General features: G+C 40.0%; 2 protein-coding genes across 3 annotated transcripts; one reads left to right on the top strand and one right to left on the bottom strand.

The window, feature by feature from the left end:
- Window positions 1-1885: 1885 nt before the first annotated feature.
- Window positions 1886-16282, bottom strand: LOC139468446 (uncharacterized). Its single transcript, XM_071250411.1, has 3 exons — window positions 15734-16282; window positions 8722-8877; window positions 1886-4669 (listed from the first exon to the last, which is right to left on the bottom strand). Exons 1-3 carry the CDS (start codon window positions 15945-15947, stop codon window positions 4308-4310), a joined length of 732 nt encoding a protein of 243 aa, XP_071106512.1. The 5' UTR covers window positions 15948-16282; the 3' UTR covers window positions 1886-4307.
- Window positions 16283-19522: 3240 nt separating this feature from the next.
- Window positions 19523-25503, top strand: LOC139469561 (E3 ubiquitin-protein ligase XIAP-like). Of its 2 annotated transcripts, none has more exons than XM_071251756.1 (6): window positions 19523-20599; window positions 21482-21645; window positions 22498-22528; window positions 23415-23582; window positions 24583-25011; window positions 25354-25503. In XM_071251756.1, the coding sequence occupies exons 1-6, from the start codon at window positions 19621-19623 to the stop codon at window positions 25446-25448; spliced, it is 1866 nt and encodes a 621-aa protein (XP_071107857.1). In that variant the 5' UTR covers window positions 19523-19620; the 3' UTR covers window positions 25449-25503. The 2 variants fall into 2 exon arrangements, with proteins under 2 accessions (XP_071107857.1, XP_071107858.1); XM_071251757.1 differs by having other exon boundaries at window positions 23415-23513.
- The last annotated feature ends 90 nt before the right edge of the window (window positions 25504-25593 follow it).

Below are 25593 nucleotides of genomic sequence, written 5' to 3' on the forward strand. Positions count from 1 at the left end.
GGAGAATAGGTCTTCAGCAACCCATGCTTCCCGTAAAAGGCGATTATGCTTGTCGTAAGAGGCGACTAACGGGATCACGTGGTCAGGCTCGCTGACTTTGCTGATGCATGTCATCGTATCCCAATTGCGTGGAACGATGCTAGTGATGTCAATCACTGGATTGACTGGTCCAGACTTGATTATTCACAGACCGCCGTCATATAGTTTCAATATTTCTGAGCGCGGCGTTAATCAACCAACAAACAAAACAACAGTACTATATTTCGTTCGCCTTCACTTTGCTTTATCCCATCTTCTGCTTAAGACGAGCATGTGAACGCAGTTGATAATCGTCCTTGCTGGCGGTAGGGCAGGACATGCTTACGCTTTGCGCGAGCACCTGTTGTCGCCACTGATGTCATTTCGTCCATTGACAGCCTCCGTGGTCTAGTGGTAGAGCGTCCGCCCGGAGAGCGGAAGGTCCGGGGTTCGATCCCCGGCCGCGTCATACCAAAAGACGTTAAAAGATGGTACTTGTTGTTACCCTGTCTGGCATTAAGGGGCTAAAACAAGGAAGGTCGGCTCGGAGTCAGTATGCTGTGTCTGAGTGGGGTATTCACGTTAAACTGCGACATGGTATCTGAGTGTGCCAGCACTTTAAATCGGCATCAGTCCGGCCTAGTACAAGCAGCCACACACACACACACACACACACACACGTACATGCACGTCGCTATGTAAGTGCAATAATCTTGGACGCGAAACGTTCTGAACCTCTTGCATGATCAAATGCAAATGTTTGGCTAAAAAGGCCAAGTCTTCGATTTTAAGAGAAAATCGGTGTATGAGAATATCCGGGACCCAGGATGAATATTTTATATGTTTATATAGCTGAAAATCATGCTGGGTCAAAGACTTGCTTATATTCCAATACAGTAACTTACGGTTATAACGAACACAAAGGGACTACTAATTTTAATTCGTTTTAACCGTAGTTCGTTATAAGCATAATTTTATGTATAACATATATACACAAGATGGGCGGGACCGAAAAACAGTTCGTTATATCCGGAAGTTCGTTACAAGCGTGTTCGTTATAAACGTAGTTACTGTATTAGAAAGCACTTCCTGAAAAACTCATATGACATTTTTCATCCTTACCTTTGCATTTCGTGCTGTTATCAGCCCCAAAACATACACCTGTTGAACTGAACTAATTCACATTTGTATGAACACATGATAACATTCAGGAATAAGTAAACGTTTTCCTCATGTCTGTTTTCAATGATGAATATCCCGTTGGCCAAATGGCCACTCAGCATACCTTGTCCTTTGCTTTGCATGTCAAGTAATAGTTCAGCATGCTTGTTTTGCTTTAAATATTCTTATGTGTTTGCTACGCATGTTTGAGTTCTTGTGTATGTGTGCTAAAATGGTTTCCAAGTCACTGCTTCGGGTGGATCTTATACAACAATCCATTACTAAGGGTACAAGGGCTGCACACATTCTATGTTCAATTTGTGTAAACTACGAATTTGTTGGGTTCAGTCCTCTTCATGTTTGTGAGATATATCTTTAACCCTGGTTCATACGTTTCTTCAGAGAGTTAAACTTGGCTAGCCGTCCCAGACTGTGAAACAAGAATGTTCGGTCCTTGAGGTGAGGTGAGGTGAGGTGAGGTGAGGCGAGGTGAGGTGAGGTTTAACGTCGCCTTCAGGATTCAGGAGTGTTTCACCAATATAGTGACGTGGATGCACGTGTCTGTGTGTCTGCTTGTACTAGCCCGGACTAATGCCGGTTTTACCGTGCTAGCCCACTGAGATACCTTGCCGCTCCTTAACATGGAGCCCCCACTCAAACACAGTATACTGACTCCGAGCCGACCAGTCCTTGTTTTAGCCCCTTAATGCAGTGCACGCGGCAGGGTAACAACACGAACCATAATTTAACGTCTCTTGATAAGAAACAGCCTTCCGCTCTAGCGTCCGGACAGACGCTCTATCCACCACGCAGACAACATAATCATGAGTAAATTAAATAAACATCAAACATAACAAACGTATGAAATAACATATAGTATTTACACACAACAGAAGTAAATACACCTATTGCAAATACAAAGAGGTATCCTTTTGATTATTATCAAACGACAGCGTTGCTTTAGGATAATGGTGTGTGTTTTTAAAAAGATATCAGTATTTAATGGTCGATAGTGACGGTATCAAATTCCATGGGATACCACCTGTTACAAGGTATTGAGAGGTTGCATACATTCGTGCGACACTCTTGTGGACTTAACCTGGATGGCAGCAGTCTATACCAAACTATAAACAGCTCATCACTTTGACTTTTAAACCAAATGTGCATGCATCTAAGTCCGGATAAAGGAGGTGTCAGTTTACAGAATATACGAATATATTATCTTTCTCTGATTGATAGGACAAGAAACATTTAGGACAAAGCTTGTAAATAGCTGATATGGCCATATCCAACCAGACTAACCAGTGAACATTTATGTACTAAACAAAAAATTGTTTCTGTTTTGAAACTGAAAACAGTTAAAGCTATCGTAATTTATGCCAATGGCTGAGATACTGCCATGTTATCTTTTTGTTACACGTGTGGAGTCACGTGATCTTCTGCATTGTTGACAAAATATAATTCAGACATTATTGTTGACGTAAAATAATTCAGACATTATTATTGACGTAAAATAATTCAGACATTGTTGACGAAATGTATATCAGACATTATTATTTGATGTAATATAATGCAGACATTATTATTGACGTAATATAATTCATACGTAATTGTTGACGTAACATAATACAGATATTTTTCTTGACAAAATATAATTCGTAGAATTGACGTAGAATAATGCAAACATGAATTTTGGCATAATTCAGAAATGATCGTCATGTCGTTATTTCAACTTCTCGACGCGGTTTTCAATATAGAAAACAGCATTGAAAATATATGCATAATTTATACATTCGTGAGTCTATCAAACCCATATAATATGTTCTCTATCTGACGAATACACCAATACATGTACGTTGTCTGGTCTACATTAATAATAAGATCGGGTAATAAGATAGAATATCTCTTGATAACACTAAATACTGAGACTGGGTAGGGGCGGTCGGGTAGCCTAGTGGTTAAAGCGTTGGCTCGTCACGCCGAAAACCCGGGTTCGATTCCCGACATGGGTACCATGTGTGAAGCCCATTTATGGTGTCCCCCGCCATGATATTGATGGAATATTGCTAAAAGCGGCGTAAAACCATACTCACTCACTCACTCACTCACTGACTGACTGAGACTGGGTAGCAGATGACCACCTCCAGCTGGCACTGTACTGTACCAAACAATCACTTCATTGCTCACACACTTCCCTCCGTTGGCTCAGTCAGTGTTTTGCCATTCAGAGACCATTGCTTTTGCAGAAGTCCTGAATAATGCATATATCTTCTTGTTATATCCAGGTAACAAATAAATTGAAATTTATGAATATTAATAAGTGATATTGTCACACAAATTATGCAAACGTCAAAACAACTCAATAGTGAAAACATTAACATGGAATGCATCAAGCTGGGCGCCATCCTCGGTTCTCGGGTGACATAGAAAGCAAAGCTGACCCTTGCTCGCTAGAACTCTTGGGAGGTGTCGTTAAGTCCTTATGTTATGCATTGAAGATTTATGCCTGATAACACCTTACCTCAAGAGGCATTATACTGACATGTACTATAAACATAATATGCATTATATTAACGACTTCAGGCACTAAGCCATGGGCGAGGGGGTAGCCTTGTGGTTAAAGCGTTCGCTCTTCACGTCGAAGACCCGGGTTCGATTCCCTACATGAGTACAACGTTTCTGGTATTCCCAGCCATTATATTTCTGGAATATTGCTAAAAGCGGCGTAAGACCATATACACTAACTCAAGCACTATGCCTAACGGTCTGGTGCCTAGTTTCAGTCTAATGCACTGACTGAGACATCTGCGTAAATGGGGTGGTAACTGGTAACTGGTAGATTGATAACGTCATAGGTTTTGAATAAGCAGATCAACAAAGTGGGTTTCGAATGATTCGCATCAAACGTGCTAGGGCTGTAAATTGGCCGGAGCCTGGTCCCCCATTAATTAAAAGCTTACAATCAATACCTCTAGATGAATATCGGTCTGTCTATTCAGTGTTCATTGTGATGATAGTCGCGGAACACTTTCGGGACACTATTAATTTCATTTAAAAACATTCCACGACTTCATTCAGCGTTCACACATCACAGTAAAGTTCGCCGCCGGCTCTGAAGTAAGGATGTATCATGCGGATCCCCTCATGGCTTCCTCATAGCTAGGAGGAGCGTCAGCGAAGTCGGGCGGTTTTATGAAGGAAGCGTCTTGAAAGGCTGGGTTAACCATTGGGCCTCCAGATCCTTCCCAGTAGGCAAATCCGGCAGAGCCACCTGGCGGCAGGTTCATTCCCGTGGACCAGGTCTGCATCCTGTTGGCCGGGGGAGTAGCAGGACGTCCCCGTCGTGAACACAGGAGGCAGGCACTCAGTATCATCATGGCGTTCCCCAAAACCGCCAAGGCGAACCCCCAGGACAAGCTGGCGTTGTTCCGAGACACCAGCAGCTGTGTCCGTATAGCGTAAATGGAGGAGGCGATGATCCCAGTGATACCTTCGGAGAAAACGTCACATGGATTAGCTGCTTAAAACAAGAACTTGTGAAGGTATTCACAGGTTTAATGTGAAATCAACAATAGTAACAAGACCTGTACTATATAGCAAGAAATTTTGAAGGTATTCACAGGTTTAATGTGAAATCAACAATAGTAAATAGTACCTGTACTATATAGCAAGAAATTAATGCGTCAACAAATGCATGCTAGTAACAACCTAATCTAAAATGCGTTATGAAGTTAATGCGAAATTTAAAAACGCTCTTTCATTAATAGTCAAACTACAGCACCAAGAATGAAGACTTGAAATCATGTGAGTTATCAGCAGTTCGACTGAATGGTAGCGTTTTCGTTTCTCACTAACATAACTTCACTCACTTGACATGTGGTCTAACTCCCATGACTGTATTAAAATGTATTGGTTAGTATGGGGTGAGGTGATGTGAAATGGGGTGAGGTGATGTGAAATGGGGTGAGGTGATGTGAAATGGGGTGAGGTGATGTGAGGTGATGTGAAATGGGGTGAGGTGATGTGAAATGGGATGAGGTGATGTGAAATGGGGTGAGGTGATGTGAAATGTGGTGAGGTGAGGTGAAATGGGGATTAACGTCGCGTTCAAGATTATTCCATTTATATAGCGACGCGCATGTACGTGTGTGTGTTTGTGTGGCTGCTTGTACTAGTCCGGACTGATGCCGATTTATAGTGCCAGCTCACTGAGATACCATGCCGCAGTTTAACATGAATACCCTACTCAGACACAGTATACCGACTCCGAGCCGACGTTGTTTTAGCCCCCTAGCCGAGCGCCAGACAGTGCGCCAACAAGTACCATCTTTTAACATCTTTTGGTATGACGCGGCCGGGAATCGAACCCCGGACCTTCCGCTCTCCGGGCGGACGCTCTACCTCTAGACCACGGAGGCGGTCTGGTTAGTATGAAGAGTTAGGGGAACACCTTCTTGATTATAAAGATGTTTGATGTCATTTTGAAATTTGAAAATACCCTGTCATTACCATCTAATAATCCATATATAAACAGGCAAATGTCCCCGGGTTCCGGGAGTGATAATATGTACTGGGGCAATACTAACAGTACTTATTTATCCTCCAAACCTTTCAAGCAATCATCAAATGAAATCCATTTGGCAATACCCTGTGCCCCTCGCTAAGATAAAACATGTATATGTCTAAACAATGACGAAATCTCATCACCCTCGAGCATTAACGTTCGGTCCGGCTCCGTGATGAAGTATTTAAAATATACTGGTATGTCAACACGCCCCGTAGTCGGGCACAAACATATCCATTGTGTTCAAGGTTGCCCCGAAACAATTTCCTTGTCACAGTCATCGCGATCCTATCGGCTACAGTATACATTAATTTGTCATAATATGAAATGTGGTATTGTTCTTGTCGTCGCACGTTAAAGCGTGGATTGTCACAAGCAGACAAAGCAAACATTTGAAAAAAATACACGTGGCTCTGTTCAAACATGACATTCAATTTCACTCAGACATGTCCAGCAAAAGGGTTGATTATCAATACCGGCATGTCCTAAAAGGTTTTTCTTATTAAAACATGTACAGTGCGCTTCAACATGTCGACTGTGTTGTTTAGAGTGATGGCGTGGCCGCTTGGCATGTGGAAGTTCCAGGTTTCAAATGTCTATTGTTGATATGTGTGCCCACCAACGTGATGTCCATAGTTACAAACATGTTGCAATAAATAGTCTCGTGCCCTTGTCGTGGATGAGGAAGAAATGTGAGTGACTATTGCTTTACGCCGCTTTTAGCAATATTCCAGCAATGTCAATGCGGGGAACACCAGAAACATGTTTCACACATTGTACCCACGTGGGGTATCGAACCCGGGTCTTCAGCTCGGCTTCGACGAGCGAACGCTTTAACCACTACCGTACCACCCCTGCACGAAGAGGACTGGTCACAATGGGTGCTGAATAAGGGTAGCACTGTGGTACGGGGATCGCGGGACGCCTGCAGTGACCTGGCTGGAGGGGTCTATGGTAATTGTCTTTTGTCATTGCGTCATCTTTTATTTCCATTTCCATTCAATGCCTAATTTTTAAATATCTTATTTAAATTTCAAATTAGACATATGCATGTACATATATTATATTTAGCTGATTATTTTGCAATTGTTGTTTAACGCCGCACTCAGCAATATTGTAGCTATATGACGGCGGTCTGTAAATAATCGAGTCTGGACCAGACAATCCAGTGATTGACATCATGAGCAATTTGGATACGATGACATGCATCAACCAAGTCTGCGAGCCTGACCACCCGACCCCGTTAGTCGCCTCTTACGACAAGCTTAGTTGCCTTTTGCAATGAGATAGGAGAAAACACTGATTTAATATAAATACCCTTACATTTCTTTTTAAATGTTATTGCATTGTGGGACGATAGCCTTTAATACTGGCTACATCTGTCTGTGGGGTAGCCTTGTGGTTAAAGTATTCGCTCGTCACGCCGAAGACCCGGGTTTGAATCCCGACATGGGTACAATGTGAGAAGCCTATTTCTTGTTTTCCTCGCAATGATACTGCTGGAATATTGCTAAAAGCAGCGTAAAACAATACTCACTGTCCGTCTCTCTGCCTTGTCTGTCCGTTGATATATTTCCCTACATTTTATCTTCACTACCTCACACTTCATTAAAAGTTAATGGGTGAGTGTCATTTTACTTTGCAGTCAGCTGCCTGTAAATAATAAAATCCAGACCACACCACAGGACGTATAAGTAACGAACGACGTCATCAGGGTACGATGAGGTAGCGCCTAACAACCCGATCCCCAGGATGAGTTTTAAGAAACGATACACGGCAGCGAAGCTGTACCAACATGTATATGGAGACACATGGGAAAATGTCACTAAGTTTGGAAATGAAATTATGAGTGTATGTATCCTGCAGAAACATACACATGCATGTATAACCTTGTGTACATTAATCAATTTGGAGGGAATGCACATATATCCACTTCCCAGTGATACGCCATCATGAAATATGTTTCGTTGTTTCAATTACATGGGTTATTCGCAGTGCTTTTAATGCTTATAAGAGGTATTAAATCCGAATGTAATTCAAACGTCACAGGGAAGAATAATTACAAAGTTCTTATCACAGCAGGTAGGGTTTTCCTACGGAAGCCTTTTAGGGCCATTTGTATTTTTACTTTTTTCGATACTATCTATAAATTTCAAGATACTAAGTTGAAATTTCAAGATACTATCTTTAAATTTCTAGATACCAAGTTGAAATTTCAAGAGAGTATCAACTTAATATCTTTAAATTTCAAGATAGTATCGAAAAAATAAAAAAAAATAAAAAATGGCCCCAAAAGGCTTCCGTATTTTCCTGGTCATCTGGCGCGCCATGTACATATATATACACGGCTGTAATCATCAGCCTGTGGCTATTCCGTGTTTTCTCCAATAAACTCTACCACCAGTCTCCTATCTCCATAGGGTGATTTCAGCTTTCCAGTGGTCTATGTTCCCTTTATGTTGAGCAATACTCAAGCAGCTGCAGTTAAGTGTCCACATTTCACAACTAAAATCGAGCATGCTCTTTCGTCGAAGATTTCAAAGATCTCAAAGAGGTTTAAAACATTCGTTTGTTTGTTTGTTTTTGAACGCCGCACTAAACATTATTCCAGCTGTATGAGGACGGTCGGTTACAACGTTCAAAGCCTCAGTAAAGCTTTCAGAAAGCTTTATGGCAGATTTGTGTAGGACATTTCAAAATTTGACGCTTCAGTGACAAAAAATTATATCTGATGCAATTCCCTATTTTGACTTATAACATATGTTCTCGTGTGTTTTTTAGGTGAACAAGTGACTTGCCTTTGCATGTGTTTGTGACGGGTGCCACCAGTGGTCAGGATACGCTCACCCCTTCGCGAACACGTGGTTCCATCACTATTTCGTGTGACTCGTGCTTATGTTCTAGATATAATCGTATAAGGAATAAGGAATAATAGAGAGTTCTTGTGATTATGGAAACGGTTTTGTCGCTTTAATTACCTGCAAGAGTTGGCAGCGCCTTGATGGACCTCGTGTCCACAGCGGTGCGGGAAAACTGGGTGAAGTTGTATCGTATCAGCAGCAGCAGTGATATCACAGAAAATATCAGACTGATCGTGGCCAGACCTCGGGTGGCTTGGTGCCAAGAATGCATCTCTGAAATGAAGTGGGGTGCATTTAGAATAACACCAGGCATGATAAAGATACGGACATTTCTAATTTCATATCTTAAGGAAAACACATGTACATAATCACATCATGTTTATATATTTACCTAGTGTCTCATACTGCGTATAACTGAATAAAGCTTTTTTTATTTGAGTAACGTTTTCTATTGTATTATATCCTCAGCAAAATACAATGTCGCCTTCATCGGTTATTCAGTGTATTATATAACCATTCTTTTATTAAAAACACCCTGACTATGGTCACCATTGCTTTTTTTCGGTCGGACAGCCTCCGTGGCCTAGTGGTAGAGCGTCTGCTCAGAAAGCGGAAGTTCCGGGGTTCGATCCCCGGCCGCGTCATACAAAAAGACGTTAAAAGATGGTACTTGTTGTTACCCTGTCTGGCGTTCGGCATTAAGAGGCTAAAACAAGGACTGGTCGGCTCGGAGTTAGTATTCTGTGTCGGAGTGTTGTTCATGTTAACTCAGCATTGTAAAATCGGCAATAGTTCGGATCAGTACAAGCAGACACACACACACGTGCCTGCACGTCACTAAATAAGTGCAATAATCTTGGACGCGAAATTAAACCCGATTCACCTCACCTCGTTTCGGTCGAGACGCCATCGTCACCATCTCGGTCCCTCCCATCAGTGAAACCCCACAGAGGTTTTGACGCGCACGTGTGTAATTGATTAAACGGCTATTTTAGTGTAGTGTCCTTCGACTCGGGCTCAGGAAGAAGCAGCGTCAGCGACTGGGTCGAGGTATTACAGGGGATGTGTCATGGAAAACACTGTCAATAAGCGGAATTAGTTCGTTTCGGGGAAATAAAATGTTAAAGGCGAAATATCCAATGAACGAATTCCGGAGTTTCGAGATTATTATAGTGGACTAAACAGGTTTAATCTGACAAGATTCCCAGAGTAACGACGTCAGCAGCGCGGAGTGTTCCAGAGAAATGCACTCTCTGTTCCAGAGCTCCAGACCTACATTATTCACGGACTAACATGTCCGTACAACAGATGTGCTTATAGTAACAAGGTTCACACTAACAAGAGTCATGGTTAGTTCGGACCATAGAGTGTCCATAGTGTCGAGGTCCGAACTGGCACAAAACCTGGGTACATCCGAACTACTCAGGTTAAGTAGCAGACAAGCCCGGAATAAACATGTTGTGGAAAACAGGTCAGGAATAGGGAGGTTTCAGACGTTTTGACATCCAGATTAACAAGGACCCCGAATTAGCGAGGCCCTGACTAAAAAGAATGTAACAATATGTGGACGGGTTAAAAAATGTCTAGATTAACGAGGGTGTGTTATCTACGCTCTATTCACCACCAAAGAGCCACACTCATCATCACATATCACTCTTCCACTAACTATACAAGCACATAACGGGAAGAGTAATTACCCATACAGTCCGGCACAACCAAGATTAGACTATTATAGACTGCGACTGTATGAAGGCATCAGCATTGATTCATACTTCATGCTAACATCATAATGACAACCTGGCATGGCAGTAATGATTGAAGGGTGGTGTGGCTCCCCTAATACAGTGTGATGCAATTACTTCAGCTCCGTTCGACTTGGCTGTTTTTCCGAGTAATTATTTCTGCAGTTCTTTGATCAGTACTACACTTGAAGAAATAAAAATGTTGTTGCTGTAGCAACAAAATATGATACGAAATAGATTTGTAGCTTGGAATTGCATGTAAATATGCTTCACACCATTAATCGTTCCGTTTATGTGCCTTAATGCTTATTTATATTCCTGGATTTTAAAGATATTTGCGTGTAGTGCAACAACCGCATTAATGAAACATTTGCAGCTCAAGTCTTTGTAATCAATAAAGAAACGGGATATCGTTGCGAAAACAGTCTTGCCAGACCTCCCTTTATAAGCCACCATGTCGAGTAACGATTTTACATCGCCTCGCGTCTACAAATCTACAAGGTCGAATCTGAAATGTTGACGGAAAGTCGTATATCAAAATAGCCCACAAGCACCGTTATCTGTATGGCTGTCCTACTTGCAAGGCTGGTCAGGTAATGCTATAAATCCACAACGAAAAATATCTACTCTCAAGCTTATATTACTCAAGGAAACTAAAGCCATCTAGCGGGAATGCCACCGCTTCATGACAGCCATTTCGACTGGTTTGTCAACTTGTGCTAGATGGCTATAGGTTCATATTCAGTTTTAGAAGAGCTGATTTACTAAAGCTAAGTACATTTGGAATTATGGGGGTTGGGGATGGGTAGAGTGCATAAACCAGCATTGGCGGCAGAAGCTGGATCCTATGGACTCAAACTCGGATGTTCAGTGTGGCGAGCAAGCGCACCAGCCTCTACACTAAACAATATTTGAGAAGGAATGGAACGTATATGACTTAAAGATGCATGCTGTCTCGTATTACTTATACGCTGTGATGCCCTGTCCGATCTTTATGCTTGACGTGCGGCTTTGTATGGTCAATATTCTGAGGGAATGAACGTCAGCTTCAAGGGCGTAGCGAGGCAAATATAACTCGATGCAGTATATTTCTATCTTACACTCTTGTAAAACACTTCATCAAAAAGAGATCAAACACAAGCAGGCCATTTCGATGCGAAAGATGGCTACAGATCGATCTCCAATTATGGTGATGTGTTATGAAAGTCACTGACAGTACATCCGAAAAGGATTCAAAATTTGATCCATATTTAAATCACACCTAAAGTCATGTCCATTTCGAAAAATAATAATGTATGATTTACATTCTTTTTAGCGACATGAGCATATCGGCGAGGTAGAATCCAATGTTTTAATTTCTTAAAATGTCTTTTTTTTAATTATTAACGAACCTAACTTATCATCGACAATTTGCATACAGGAAACCGACGACTGAAAGAAGAACACAATATGGAGTTTTTATTTAATATTTAACTTAATTAAATTTGATATATTTTTGTAATGATTTCAAAGTGGAAGCACTAGCTTTTGGTGCCACATAGTAGAAGAATAAACATTATACATAAATTCACTTAATTTATGAAATAAGTTTATTAGCTTGAATTTACCTGAGGCTGTATGTGGGCATATTCCATAAAGGTTTGTAATAATCATTTTCCATTATTATTAACACATTAAAATAAAAAATGCAGCAACGAGGGTTTGGGTGATCCTGGCACAGTCAGGCTGGTTAGGCTCATCATCAGCTCAGGACCCTAGCCCCCCTTTACACGCAACCCAGACAGCGAATGGGACTTTTCACAGAATGCGCTGTCTAGTCAAACCCACCCAGAACGTTTTTGGGAATGTGAACACTCCTCAACACTGCAGCCTTCTGCATTACCCAGATTGTCAGAAGGGCTGGTTGTAAAGCCATCACAATTAACAGTAAGTGAGTTAAGATTTATAGACTCATCAGGGGTATGTTGGCCGTATACATGCAGCGACTATAAACCCAAGCTGCAGAGATAAAAATACTTTCTAATGCTAATAGGAGCGTTCATATAACGGAGAGGTGTGAGTTAGAGTAGTGATTAAAGTTTTCACTTGTCACGCCATTGACCCGGGTTCGATTAATGTCACTCGCGTCACGAATAATTCATGATTTGCGTCAAACATAATCGATTATTGGTATGCATAATATCGTCTGACGTATTGCACATGTACGAGGGTTGGTCAAAAAGTCCTAAGCCTGACTAACTTTCAACTATGAGCATTAACAAAGTGAACTAGTTAATGTAGTACATTGTTTGAGTAGTTCATTGCAAGTGTGGGGGCACGGGTGACCCAGTCGTCTAAGGCGCCGCGATTCGCTGTGCAGAGTTGCGTCCCTGGGGCACGCCAGAAACCTATGATTGTGGGTTCGAATCCCGGTTCGCCCCAATTATGTTTCTAGGTTTGTCAGCACAATACCCGTGCTCGTGGGTTTCACCGAAGTGGTAAACGTCTGAGACCTGCATCACTTCGGGCTTTCCTCCCACATTAAGCTGACACGCCGTGATATAACTGGAATACTGTTAAAAGCGGCGTTAAACCCAACTCACTCACTCACTGCAAGTGTATTTGGTCTGTTGCTTGTATATTGGTGACAAGTTGACCGTGATAAGGGTCCAAATGGACACAGAAATAGAAAAGAACGAGTACTGAGCAGTCATCAAGTTTGACTTTAGAGAAAAGTACGCCCCAAGAAATTCATAACCGCAAGTGTATGGGAATAAGTGCCCTAGCTATTCCACAGTGAAACGTTGGGCAGCAATGTTAAAGGCTAGGAGAACAAGCAATGATGACCCTAGGTCTGGACGTCCCTCAACTTCCATCAGTGAAGATTCAATCAAGGAGGTAGAATAACCTCTACTGTCAGATAGACGTATGCCATTGTAGAACTTGTGGAAGACACAGGTCTAAGCTATGGATCCACTGAAACTATTATTCAAGAACATTTACAGATGAAAAGGATATCTGCTCGTTGGGTGCCAAAGTTCTTAAATTCTGATCTTGAGGAAAAAGGAACTGACATTGCCAGAGAAAATTTAGACTTAATTCAGGAGGATTTCGTCAAATTCAATATGCGATTAGTAACGGGTGATGAAAACAATGGTCTACCACTATGATCCCGAGTCAAAATGTCAATCCATGGAATTGCACCATTCTACTTCTCTGGCACCAAAAAAATTCAAGTCTTCAAGATCAGTGAAGAAAGTTATGGCCACTGTATTCTGGGATGAAAATGGTGTGATCCTTGTTGATTACTTAGAAAGTCAAAAGACGCTTACAGGTGCCTACTTTGTTGATTTGCTTGATCCCCTAAGAGATTCTATCAAAGAAAAGCAGCGAGGAATGCTGACTGCTGGAGTTCTACTTCATGACAATGCCTCTTCCAACACATCTTGACTTGCAAAGGCTGCTGTGTGACAATGTGGGTTCGAAGAGCTTCCTCATCCTCCATACTCGCCAGACCTCGCACCAAGTGATTTCCCCGTTTCCTAAACTAAAGGAACGCCTTCTTGGATAGCGCTATGACGACAACGATGACCTCAAAGCTGCTGTGAATGAATTTACCAGGTCGGCTTCAGAAAACCTCTTCCTGACTGGAATTGAAAAGCTTCACTATCGATATGAGAAGTGTATTGAAAAACAGGGAGGTTATGCTGAAAAATAAAATTAAAAACGTAATTGTTGGTTTTGTTTGTTAAGCTCAGAACTTTTTGACCAACCCACTTTTGAATGTTTGAAAATACACATCAAGATTTAAAGCCACAATATGTAAAGCCTTGTTCTGTACATATTTCAAAGTAAATCTACAAGACGTATTAACATGTACAGGTAAAGGATATAAAGCGCTGAATGTTCTGGAAGACATTTCGTCGTTGACAGTTTCGGGGTAAAGGTTACCAGGGGGGACACGGATGTGTCTGCCTAGTCATCAAGACACAATTGAGTAAACACTCCACCCCTTCCTGCCCATCCTTCTCAGCCAATCAGAACACACCTGATAACCCTAACCCTAACCCTAACCCTAACCTAGATGCTGGCGTGATTCACGTACTTGTGGTAGAGGGGCTAATATATTCAAATAGCCAGCAAAGCATGGGGGGATGGAGAGGAGCATGATGTCACTAGTAGGTGGATGAGTGAGTGAATTTGGTTTCACGCCGCTTTGGACAGTTTTACTGTTATATCACGGCATGTCAGTTTGATGTTGGGGAAAAGGTATTAGACCTTTACCACTTTGGTGACACCCACCAGCACGGGTAGGGTGCTGACAAACCTCGACGGATCAAGGGGGAATGAGATTCGAACCCGCTATCACAGACTTCTGGTATGCAACTCAAGACGACTGGGCCACCGATCCACCGAGAGGTACATAATGTTGGTACATTAAGTATAATTCCACCCAATATTATTACTTATATTATACACTGCGAAAATACTCATTCTTATTCACAACATTCCGCGCCCCTTGGGGCAATGGCACGCAGACACGTGATACGGAGATGTGATGACAGGATGTTAACAACCCTGCTTGATGGCACTGTTGTATATACATGCATAAGCATATACTTGGAGACTAATTCAAACACTGGGATATGTACCTGCACTTAAAGTAGGTCGCACTTATATCATCGCTACAGCCAAACCGCCAACTGCATAACACGTTGCTAATTACACAAGTATCGATTATAGCAGTTAAATTCACACAAGGAGTGGATTAACTTTGATCGCATATTCTTCGTTCAGGTAGCTGAATTGGAGTGTGACGTGATTGTGTCTATTCCGGTTATAAATAATAACGGCGTGTGTTTAAACACTTGCTACTGAATATATATAAATCAGCGTTGGTCCAGGTACATTGAAAAACAATAACAGACTTCATGATACTGATTCAGTTGTTTTTTGCCTTCAAATGTGAAACGGTGAAATCATTTCGATTTAATTTATACAATATGACATCTTGTTTTAATGGTTTTAAAATAAAAATATTTGATACAGTAATTTCATAATTTCAGAAATATAACAGGAATTAGATTATTTTATTTATTTATTTATTTATTTGTTTATATATTTAAAATTTGTGTCCACTATATAAAATAAAACATAAAATTAAAGTAATACATATGATATTATGAAGATAATGTATATCTACAGGGTGTATGTCTCTAAAACACATTCTAAAGCATATCAGCTATGCAATGTCGGATTCCTGTGATAAAAGCACCCACTGTATACTCAAATATTACCTTCCAAACTCACAGTCACTTTGTCATTTACCTGGGTAATCCATCTTTTTACCACAAATGTTCACCTTATTACAGTAATAAAACAATGATTACTTATCAGTTGTCACTCACCCTGGTTGAGAGATTCAAACACGGCACACGAAGATATTGTTTTGCCACACATTTGCCACAGTCCATGGTATGCCGTCACGCTGTCCGTTTTAAATAGCGAGTATACTTGTGTCCAGGTAGGGCTCCCATATCCTATCACGTACACACAAAACCCCGCAACTTGTATCATCAAGCCCGATTGATACCGGAGTCCTTTTTCCGACCAGTGAGGCATCTTGGAAATGAAATGAACGTCACGGAATGTAATTGACTACATGTTCATGTCGTTGTGTGAAATGTTTATCCACGCACTGGCGTCATTCGTTCGTGCCAGGTAGCTGAAATCTACCTGTAGTCCACAGCGCCTTGTTCATGTCAAGCTTGATATGTATGGCAGGTGGGTAGCCGTTGAACAATGTCTATATCACTGGTGATACTGGTGACTGGTTGACGCAACTGAAATAGCCAGCACCTGTCGGCCATGGACAATCAGCGCGTGAAATCTACCTGTCGAGACAAACACTGTAGATTAGTGGGTCGCTCGCCTTTACAGTTCAACCAATGCGATACGACGCCCCTTGCTTGTACGATTACCACGAAAATCAACGAGTTCCTGAATCCGGGGCTGGTAAACCGAAACTGGTTTATTGAACCGGTTTAGTGTGCTGCATATGACAAACATAATGATTTTGAGAGCTTGACTGCTGTGAGTGGCGCTCAGGGATCATTACTATAATGTGTTTACAATTACATTCACTCAACCGTGTTTAACATTTACAGGGCTTCTATAGACTGCTCAATGGCGTGTTACGTAACATAAAATTGCTCACCGTAGCATGATACGTAATCTTTATATTTATATTACCAGGTCACTGAATTAGTGCCCGCGTCAAGGTAGGTGAAACATATCATGGAAAAACGACTGGGCTTTCATACTTCCTGGACTGTGATATGTGACAGATTCGTTCCTAGATTTTCTCAGATGTGTGGGTGTATATTCATATTGTGTAATCACTTTCATTTGGCCAATATATACAACGGCACTGTCATATTTTAAATTACGCATCACAAAATGTCGACTGTATAATCATTCTGACATTCAAAATTCACCTGGTGTAGTCCACTGGTCTTCGTGTATAGGGAGATAAGGAATCACATAAAATGTTGGTGGACTACTATTATCCGTGTTTTGTTTTTTTATTCCGCGTGCATGACGTTGCTACTCAGGTGCGTGTTCAATAATAACGAGCAAAGAAAATAACAAGAGCCGTATTTAAGTCGTCGTTGGAGTTTTGCTTATTTCATACGTTTAATACAAATTAATTGGGTTGTTTTTCTGTTACGTAATGACAAATCACACAGTATATTAGCAACCGCCATCTTCACAACATGTACATAATGACAACTCACAAAATATTTTATTTTATTATGTAACAACGATCAGATAAAGACCAGACATACAATATGTAAGTGACAATCATTCACACAATACGCAACTATTTGTAGCGACTTTTGAACACAATATGTGTAGGTAACGGCCAATCACACACTATGTAGGTAACGGTTAATCATAGAATATGTTGATAACTGTCATTGTCACAATGCACGTGTATGTAGGTAGTGGCCAATCACACAATATGTAGGTAACGGCCAATTACACAATATGTAGGTAACGCCCGATAACACAATGCGTTGTAAATGTGCTTCAAGCACAGAAACAACCCCAGACTCAGTCTTGTCGAGTGAGACAGATAAAATGTCCATGAATTTTACGAGTGTTTCAACTGAATAACACCTTAATATATTTTAACAGTTGTACATGTGTTGTTATTCTCATAACGCTAAAGATTTTTTTATCGTCCATCAGTACACTTAAACTCATCTACAAAGTACACACTCTACATGTATATCTACATGTATATACCCTATTCATCAGCCATAACATCACATGTGTTTGCTAACGATATAAGACTTTTCATGTGCATTTCATAGAGTTTACTTACGGTTTTAAAATATAAATTACAACATAAAGCAGATAATATAATCATCACTTGTTAATTATAGATTTTGCTGTTGTTTAAATCAATTTAATTGGGCGAAAATAGACCTTTGTGGTCCAAGCCGCTCTAAAACTCAAATAGCAGGTTGTATTATTGTTTTGAGTCAACTATACATACCGGTGTTACAAATGTCGAGATAGGCTTCCTCAATTTCTTTACAACGGTAAAATGGTCTGCAACTTAATCAAACATATCCAGTAAGTACATTTGACTATTTACGTCTCATCAATATAATGTTTAATTTCTCCAATCATTATCTTTATATTTCACCTCTTTAACATATCTATTTCCGTCAATTTGTTATCGTTTTATTATGTATCATGCATTGCGATAATGTTGATTACGAAAAAACGAGGTTGTAGTAACTATTTTGAGGAGCAAAAGAAAGTATACCGAGTCTGTAATTAAAAACTGAAAGAACTCTTGTTAAATTTGAATATGTGTATTAAAACCTTCACTCATTCTTGCAATAGTTTATAAAATGTAGTCTGTGATTTTGTGAAAAAATAGATTAGTTTAATAAAGACTGGTGAAAGAAATGAATTTTGCATCCACATGACCTCTGTCATGTCTGAAATATTTTGTGCAGAAAAACCCCAGCAAATGTATAGATTTTCAAAGATAGGATTTTAATAGTTTTTTAGCATGCGACGAAAAAAATTTTTTTTTTTTTTTATATCAAATCATATTTTAAAAAATAAAACCATGTCGAAGTATTTTTTGAGTGCTGACTAAGCGCCAGTATAGTTCATTTTTTTTATATAATAACATAATAACTTAAGATATTTTCAGTTCAAAATCAAACATTGTTAAGATCAACTGAGAGGTATAGGTTTCTTTGCTCCTCAGTTAATGATCCCATGCATGGCATCATATGTCATCCATGCATGTCACTCTATGTCATGTATCCACATGTATTCACATGTATAATGTATACACTGATATCTCGGTGACTTTAATAGTGAGTTTGCAGAGGGGATTTGTTGAACTAGTTCCAACATATGAACACGTGGGGACATTGTTTACAAAACAAATTTTATTTTCTCATTACTTGTATATAATTCCTATGCCCTGTACATTTATTCTGCACTATCATTATTCACATATTACATTGTAAAGAACTCTATATAGGAGAAGGCCTCGTAAGTGCGTCATTTGTGCCTAATCCATTTGATTTTCCGCAATAAAATATGTTTAAATATAAAATAACAACACAAAAGAGTTTACACTCATAATATTACTACTGCGGGGACTACTTAACGTTATTTATGGAATTTAAATCTGAGTTCTAATGACAGTCATAGGTGTTTTGTTGGATTTAAATGAGGCTGTTGTGTTATTTCTTTATTTAACTACACTAAAGTCTTATGGTTCACATATCCGTTTCATAATGTTTGTGAAATTGCTGTAAAAGAAGTTAGTGTCTCGTGGCCAATCTTCTTCTACTTCTTTTAAAGGTTTACAAATAGTCATTTATATGCGCCATATATGAAAATGTAACTGTCCTCTTCCCTCGATCACAATGCTTCTGATGACAATAACAAGTGCCTTACAGCGGGAGAGATCTAGACTGGATCAAGCGACTAACATGTTGATGGCCAACATATGCACCATGCATTAGTTTGTCGTAAGTCAAAATCCGTCCAGATACTGGTGTTGAGGGAAAATGTTTTAGCGGTACTCATTTCGCGTAAAGGAAAATATTATCTCCCCAAATATACCTGACGTCATAACAACACAAAATGGTGCTTTCCCGCATTGTTTGACAACTGAGGGTACATCGTTATTTTTGTTTACATTTGCAAAACTTTGGATTATACGTTGTTATCAACCTTGGAGTTTATCGCAATGGAGTCTTCTTCGAGCACTGACATGTCGCTAGAGATGATCAGGGTGGCATCATTTGGTCAAAACCCTCTAAAACCGGTGACCTCATTTCACGGAATCACCGATTTTACACCAATTCCATCTTCTCTGAAGCTTTCAAAAGCAGGATTCTACCGGGATCCAAGCTCGGAAGGGGATGAAGTAAGATGTTTTTCGTGTGGCCTAGTCATGAAGGACTGGAGCGCGTATTATGGTGAGTCTCCGTTTTCTGTACACTTGTGTCGCAGTCCAGAATGTCAGTACATCAGCTGTCAAAGTAACGTCGTTTCAAGTGATGAAGATGAACCTAGTCCCTGCTTTACCAGAACCCTGACCCCACAATCGCCCGAATTGTTCCTTACAGCAGCAGAATCTACGATCGTAAGACGTCAGTTGTTTCCAGAAGATAATTATGTCCGCCCAAATGACAATAGTTTGACAAATTCTCAAGTTCAATCAAGTATCAAACTACCATTTAACCCAAAGTTTGGCAACAGTGATATGCTTTTTGAAAGCAAGCGACATGCCACATTTGCAGCTAAACCGTGTCTCAAAGCAAAAGAATTGGCGTCCAATGGATTTATCATGTTGACAGGGGATAATATTGGTTGTGTATTCTGTGGTAAACAAACCACCTGTCCTACAGCTGAGTGTACAACACCTGTGAAGGATATACATAGGGCACTGAACCCAAACTGCTCATTCTTCAGAGGATTTGATGTAAGCAATGTGTCATGTGTGTTGGAAGAGTCCATAAGGAGAGACAATGAGTGTAGTGACAGTAACACTTCTAGTGACAGTGAGGAAGATGTTAACAATACAACAAGTTCAAGTGCGCCGTGCATGTTCCACAATCCCTATTTTGAGGATTTCACAGTTCGGAGGGAAACATTCAAGGATTGGCCTCCACAGATGAAACCAACAGCACAGCAGCTTTCTGAAGCTGGTTTCTATTACACAGGTTGAACATCTTAATTTTCTTACCATTACTTTGACTATATGTTTTACCATGCTGACAAATTACAACAGTAATTGACAGTCAGCATGGTTAGTGGCAGTTCAATTAAACCATAATTGAAAAGATCTTTTACCATGTTTACACATATATAAATTACATATATTTTTTTATATTCTATCCACGAATCTGTTATAATGATCATTTTTGTATGCACAGGGAAGAGTTGAGTGTTAATGTTAAACGTTTTAAACACGTTATATGGGTTATATTCATTGTAAACTTGTTTAATCCATTAAATCTGTTTAATCAATATGTTGCGGTAGAGTAGACACTTTTAATATTTATGATTAATGTTTCAAATCATATATACTTTCATTTAGTCATGTTGATGCAGGTAAAAATACAAACGATTAATTTTTCAAATCATAAATATTTTCATTGGGTTCAGATTCACTGTTTTGGGTATGAGTCCTCCAATCGATTAGGTACGAGTGGGTATGGGTTATCCAACATTTGGGTGTGGATCTCCGTGGGTATGGACTGTCCACAAATGGTCCCGTTCTAGTTATAGATTACTTTTTCCCCTTTCTGTCGACATGTTTGATATGCAATAACTATTATTATTATTATTTCCCAAACAGAACATGACGGTTAATTACTATGATTACTCGTCACTGTAAACATGGTCATGATGATTTATCAGCATTGATCAATTGTGTGTTGTCCATGTTATCATTTTGTAGCTGTATGTTTAGAAGTGTTAATAAATCACCTTGAACAGGGTTAATTAACATGATTTATTTAACATTGTTAATCATATTACATTTCACATGTTTCATTGAGCAGTTATTGACAAAGTTCTTATAATTGTGTTGACTGTTGCAGGGACGTTTGACAAAGTGGCGTGCTTCACCTGTGGCTGCAGCCTCAGTAAGTGGCAGACAGATGCTGATGCACTGGTCCAACATGCCAAGCACTCCCCCAGCTGTCTCTACCTGCGACAACTATCTCAGTATCACGACATCAAGCAGCTCGCCATGGAGACACAGGTACGTACATTGCTGAACACAGTCACCTCATCGTGCTGAGACAGCTTTGAAGTCTTCCAACAAATGGTCAACTAATGTCATGTGTAATAGCCAGAAAGATGCATAGGATAACCTGAAAGGACAGGGGATACAGTGCATGTGGCAGTGTGTACAGAGACAATTTTCCCAAAGTGCATGAACCTGTATTACCATGATCATGATGATACATATATTATTATCTCATGATTGAATAGATTCCATGATCTGTTCCTTAGTTAATTATATATCGAGAATTAAAAGTAACACAGGAGACACTTTGTCCGAGCAGTAAGAGATATATGATTCAGCCAGGCCAACATTTTTCGTGTTAATCAAGGGAGGTAATAATTGCAACACATCGAACATGTTGAACAGGATTTTAACTATGTTATCATGGTTTTGGGGTTAAGTTAGTAATATAAACAATAATTTGTTATCAGGCAAGGCTTAAAACGGTTATAACTTTACAGGTTGTCTGATACTCAAATTGAAATGTTAAGAAGTTAGAATGTAGAAAGAGTGTCTCTTTTTGTGTTTTTTTTCCATATGACCCCAATAAAGGTTTTTTCAAAGTACAATTTGTCACATGCTGACATTGTTACTGAATAAAGGCCCAAAATTGTTTTTGATCCCTGTCCACCATACCATGTGTATACAGAGAAATAATATTTCTGATACTGATTCCATCATGTCTATGTTTAACAGTAATTCAGAGATTCTATAATCAGCAATAAATGTTTGTGAAAATGTCATTGAAATACCACTTAACATTACCCAGTTAATCCAGTTGATTGTGATGATAACTGTGAACATGGTGAACTTTTTCTTTTCCAGGAGATGACAACCTGTGAAATGCCAACTGAAGGTGAGACATGTTTTTCTTTCTATTACCAGTAATTGTTCACATTGTTTTGTTTCACCTACATCATTATTTGTAGTTTGTCTTTGTGTGCATGATGTTGTGTATTACTGTAGGGTAGCATTGACAAACAAGTTTTACATCCTTTACCTACATAACATAAACATGTGGACATTGATATTATCAACATGTACCTAACCTGAAGCATGTAAACATGATATCTATAATGAGTCAGTTTAGTGTCCATGATGTGACTTATGTTTGATATTAAGGCTTATAAAAATGAAAGAATTGGTTCTCATGCAATGACCATTGAAAATTTTGTGCGGGTGGGCGTTTTTTGTTTTTTTTTGCTGGTTCAAACTAGTATGTAACCAAATATACAGTTGTGTACCTTCAACCTGGGAAAGGGCCTCACCACATAAACAAGCATACAAACTCCTTTGCCACCACGGCCATAACACGAGATGCAAAGAAAGCAGTACACATGTAAAGGGAAGTAACTGCATGCTATATTGGATCGCATTGTTTTTAAGTATTAGGATTTTTTTATTTATTTGAAAATGGAAATATAGACGAAACGTGCAACAGATTTTATGATGATGCCAGCAGTGACAGTGAAACTACCTCAGTTGTTCTGCCACTCTAAGAGTCTACAGCGATGTAGATATTTTTTCTTTCGTACAATTGTAACATTATTTTTTAACCTATGTCATTCACTTTTTGTCTCAGTGTACATGACATTGTATTTGAACGGGGGTAGTATTGATGCACTGAAATGGGACTACAGATCCTTAACTGTAGAGACTGTGAATGAGACTTACACTTTTAATGTTCAGTGTTCATGATGTTGATATATGCCACCTCTTCACCATGTAACCTCCTGTTTCAGATGGCCCTGTAAGCAATGAGTCTCCAGTCAAACTGCCCTTCCCCTTCAAGCCGACAGTCGACCCGTCCATACTCACCAACTGCCAGGCAGCCCTAGCAAGTCAGTTTGGGTTTCAAGTAGATCTACAAGTTATTCGTGAAGCTCTCTGTGAATTTTATGCTATCTTCAGTGAGTTCTGCTGTTATGATATATATGTTATGTCCATCGCATTAAACATGTTTAAGTAGGTCCATGAATAGGTGTAAATCTTACTATTAAGGGGAGATAACTAATGTGTACCACAATGTTTTAAATGATCTCTAAGGCAGCTAAATGAGACTTGTTTGTTCTCATATGGTGATTGAGATTTGATGCAGCCATCATATATGTATGCAACCAGCCATGGGGATTCAGGGCCCCAAGCAACCAGTGCTGTTCAAAAGTGGCAACAAAATGGATTGGGTGGTCAGGTTTGGCTGTGTGATATGCATGCATTGTTGCACTCAATATCAATCACTACTGACTGGTCCAGATTTACAGGCCATTGTCATATAGCTGGAATATTGCTGGTGTTACACAACAAACAACAAACAAGAAAAACATGTTGGAAAGCTGCCAAAACCAGTCCTGAGATAAATTTTTTGATATTGTATCCTGTAATGGAGAAAAAGAAACATTCAGAAAACTTGCACTGTCCTATTAATGAGTTACAAGTGTTGAGCTAAAATTTATAACATCTCAGTATGTATTTATCATACCATACAAGCCTGCATGTTCCTCTTCGATATGAAGTTTAACATCTGCTAGTGGTGCCAAAGTCACATGCCAAAACATATGGCCATAGGTCATTTCAACATGATGGCCCATTGCTAAAGAACAATTTGCTACAAGAAAGCCGAGAAACAGAAAATATGACTAACTTTAAACAGACACTCAAAGCCTGTCTCTTCAAGAGAGCCTTTGACTCGATCAATTATGGTCTAAGCGTGTTTGAGCAGTTGTAAATTGGAAAATGCGCTATACAACTACTTTGTTCAATTTATTTAATTATGAAGTAGAATTAACATGTAAACATAATTATGATACACAGGTGACAAATGACCTGACAGGTTCCTTTTCCCCACTCTTGATGTGACGTATATGGATGTCTGTATGTCTGTACACTAAGCCTGATGGTGTTGCGTTACAGACAGCTACCCCAACTATGACCTGCTGGTGGGATGGATGCTGACAACAAAGAAAGAGTTTCAGATGGTGAGGGAGATGAGGAGCAACATCCACAGTCAGGAGGTGACCCTGGAGCACAAGGACCAGCAGATACATGAACAGGGGCAGCAGATACATGAACAGGGGCAGCAGATACATGAACAGGGGCAGCAGATACATGAACAGGGGCAGCAGCTGGGGGAGTTATCCAGTAAAGATGAAGAAATCTATCAGCTTAAATTGAAACTTAATTTACAAAACCAGCATATCATTCAGATCGCTCATCAAAACCAACAGATCACTCATCAAAACCAACAGATCACTCAGCAAAACCAACAGATCACTCAGCAGCTGAACCAGAGGAACAGGTTAATCAGCAACAAGAATGAAATACTTCAAGTACAGGGTGGAAGTAAGTGTATTTTACACTGGTAGTACTTTGAATATTGTTAGCGCGGCTGGTCAGAAACCAGATTTCATAAACCTCTCCAGTCTATGAGTTTTTCCACCTAGATTTTACCAAGATCTAGCCTTTATGTTTACGAGGAAATAAGGTTCTTAAGTAAATGGTACACTATTGTGTTAACAATAAATGATCTCAAGATGTTGCTGTTGAATCTGCCCCAATATCCTTATGAAAACTATATGTGAGAAAGCGACAGGTTTGTATTTCTGTAGAATACTTGTAAACAATGTGGTTATGTTGATCCCATCTCCCGACATGACCTATACAATCGGTCTCCTCTATTTCCAGGAATTGACCAGCTGGAGGAGGACAACATCAGGAAGCAGAACTTGGTCATGCAGCTCCGGCGGGAGTTGCAGGTGTCCACATCCCGGCGAGGATGAACCTCAGATCCAGGGACACTTTCATCTGTTGCTCCGGCGGGAGTTGCAGGTGTCCACATCCCGGCGAGGATGAACCTCAGATCCAGGGACACTTTCATCTGTTGCTCCGGCGGGAGTTGCAGGTGTCCACATCCCGGCGAGGATG

The sequence above is a fragment of the Haliotis cracherodii genome, unplaced genomic scaffold (assembly GCF_022045235.1).
Source record: "Haliotis cracherodii isolate W230 unplaced genomic scaffold, xgHalCrac1.p SCAF_2, whole genome shotgun sequence".
Lineage (NCBI taxonomy): Eukaryota > Metazoa > Mollusca > Gastropoda > Lepetellida > Haliotidae > Haliotis > Haliotis cracherodii.

Coding starts and splice junctions, on each gene's coding strand:
- LOC139469561 (XM_071251756.1), top strand. CDS start 19,621: ATGGAGTCTTCTTCGAGCACTGACATGTCGCTAGAGATGATCAGGGTG. Junction 20,600..21,481: donor AGCTGGTTTCTATTACACAG/GTTGAACATCTT, acceptor TGACTGTTGCAG/GGACGTTTGACAAAGTGGCG. Junction 25,012..25,353: donor ACTTCAAGTACAGGGTGGAA/GTAAGTGTATTT, acceptor CTCTATTTCCAG/GAATTGACCAGCTGGAGGAG.
- LOC139468446 (XM_071250411.1), bottom strand. CDS start 15,947: ATGCCTCACTGGTCGGAAAAAGGACTCCGGTATCAATCGGGCTTGATG. Junction 8,878..15,733: donor GTTTGAATCTCTCAACCAGG/GTGAGTGACAAC, acceptor ACTTCATTTCAG/AGATGCATTCTTGGCACCAA. Junction 4,670..8,721: donor GGCGCTGCCAACTCTTGCAG/GTAATTAAAGCG, acceptor TTTTCTCCGAAG/GTATCACTGGGATCATCGCC.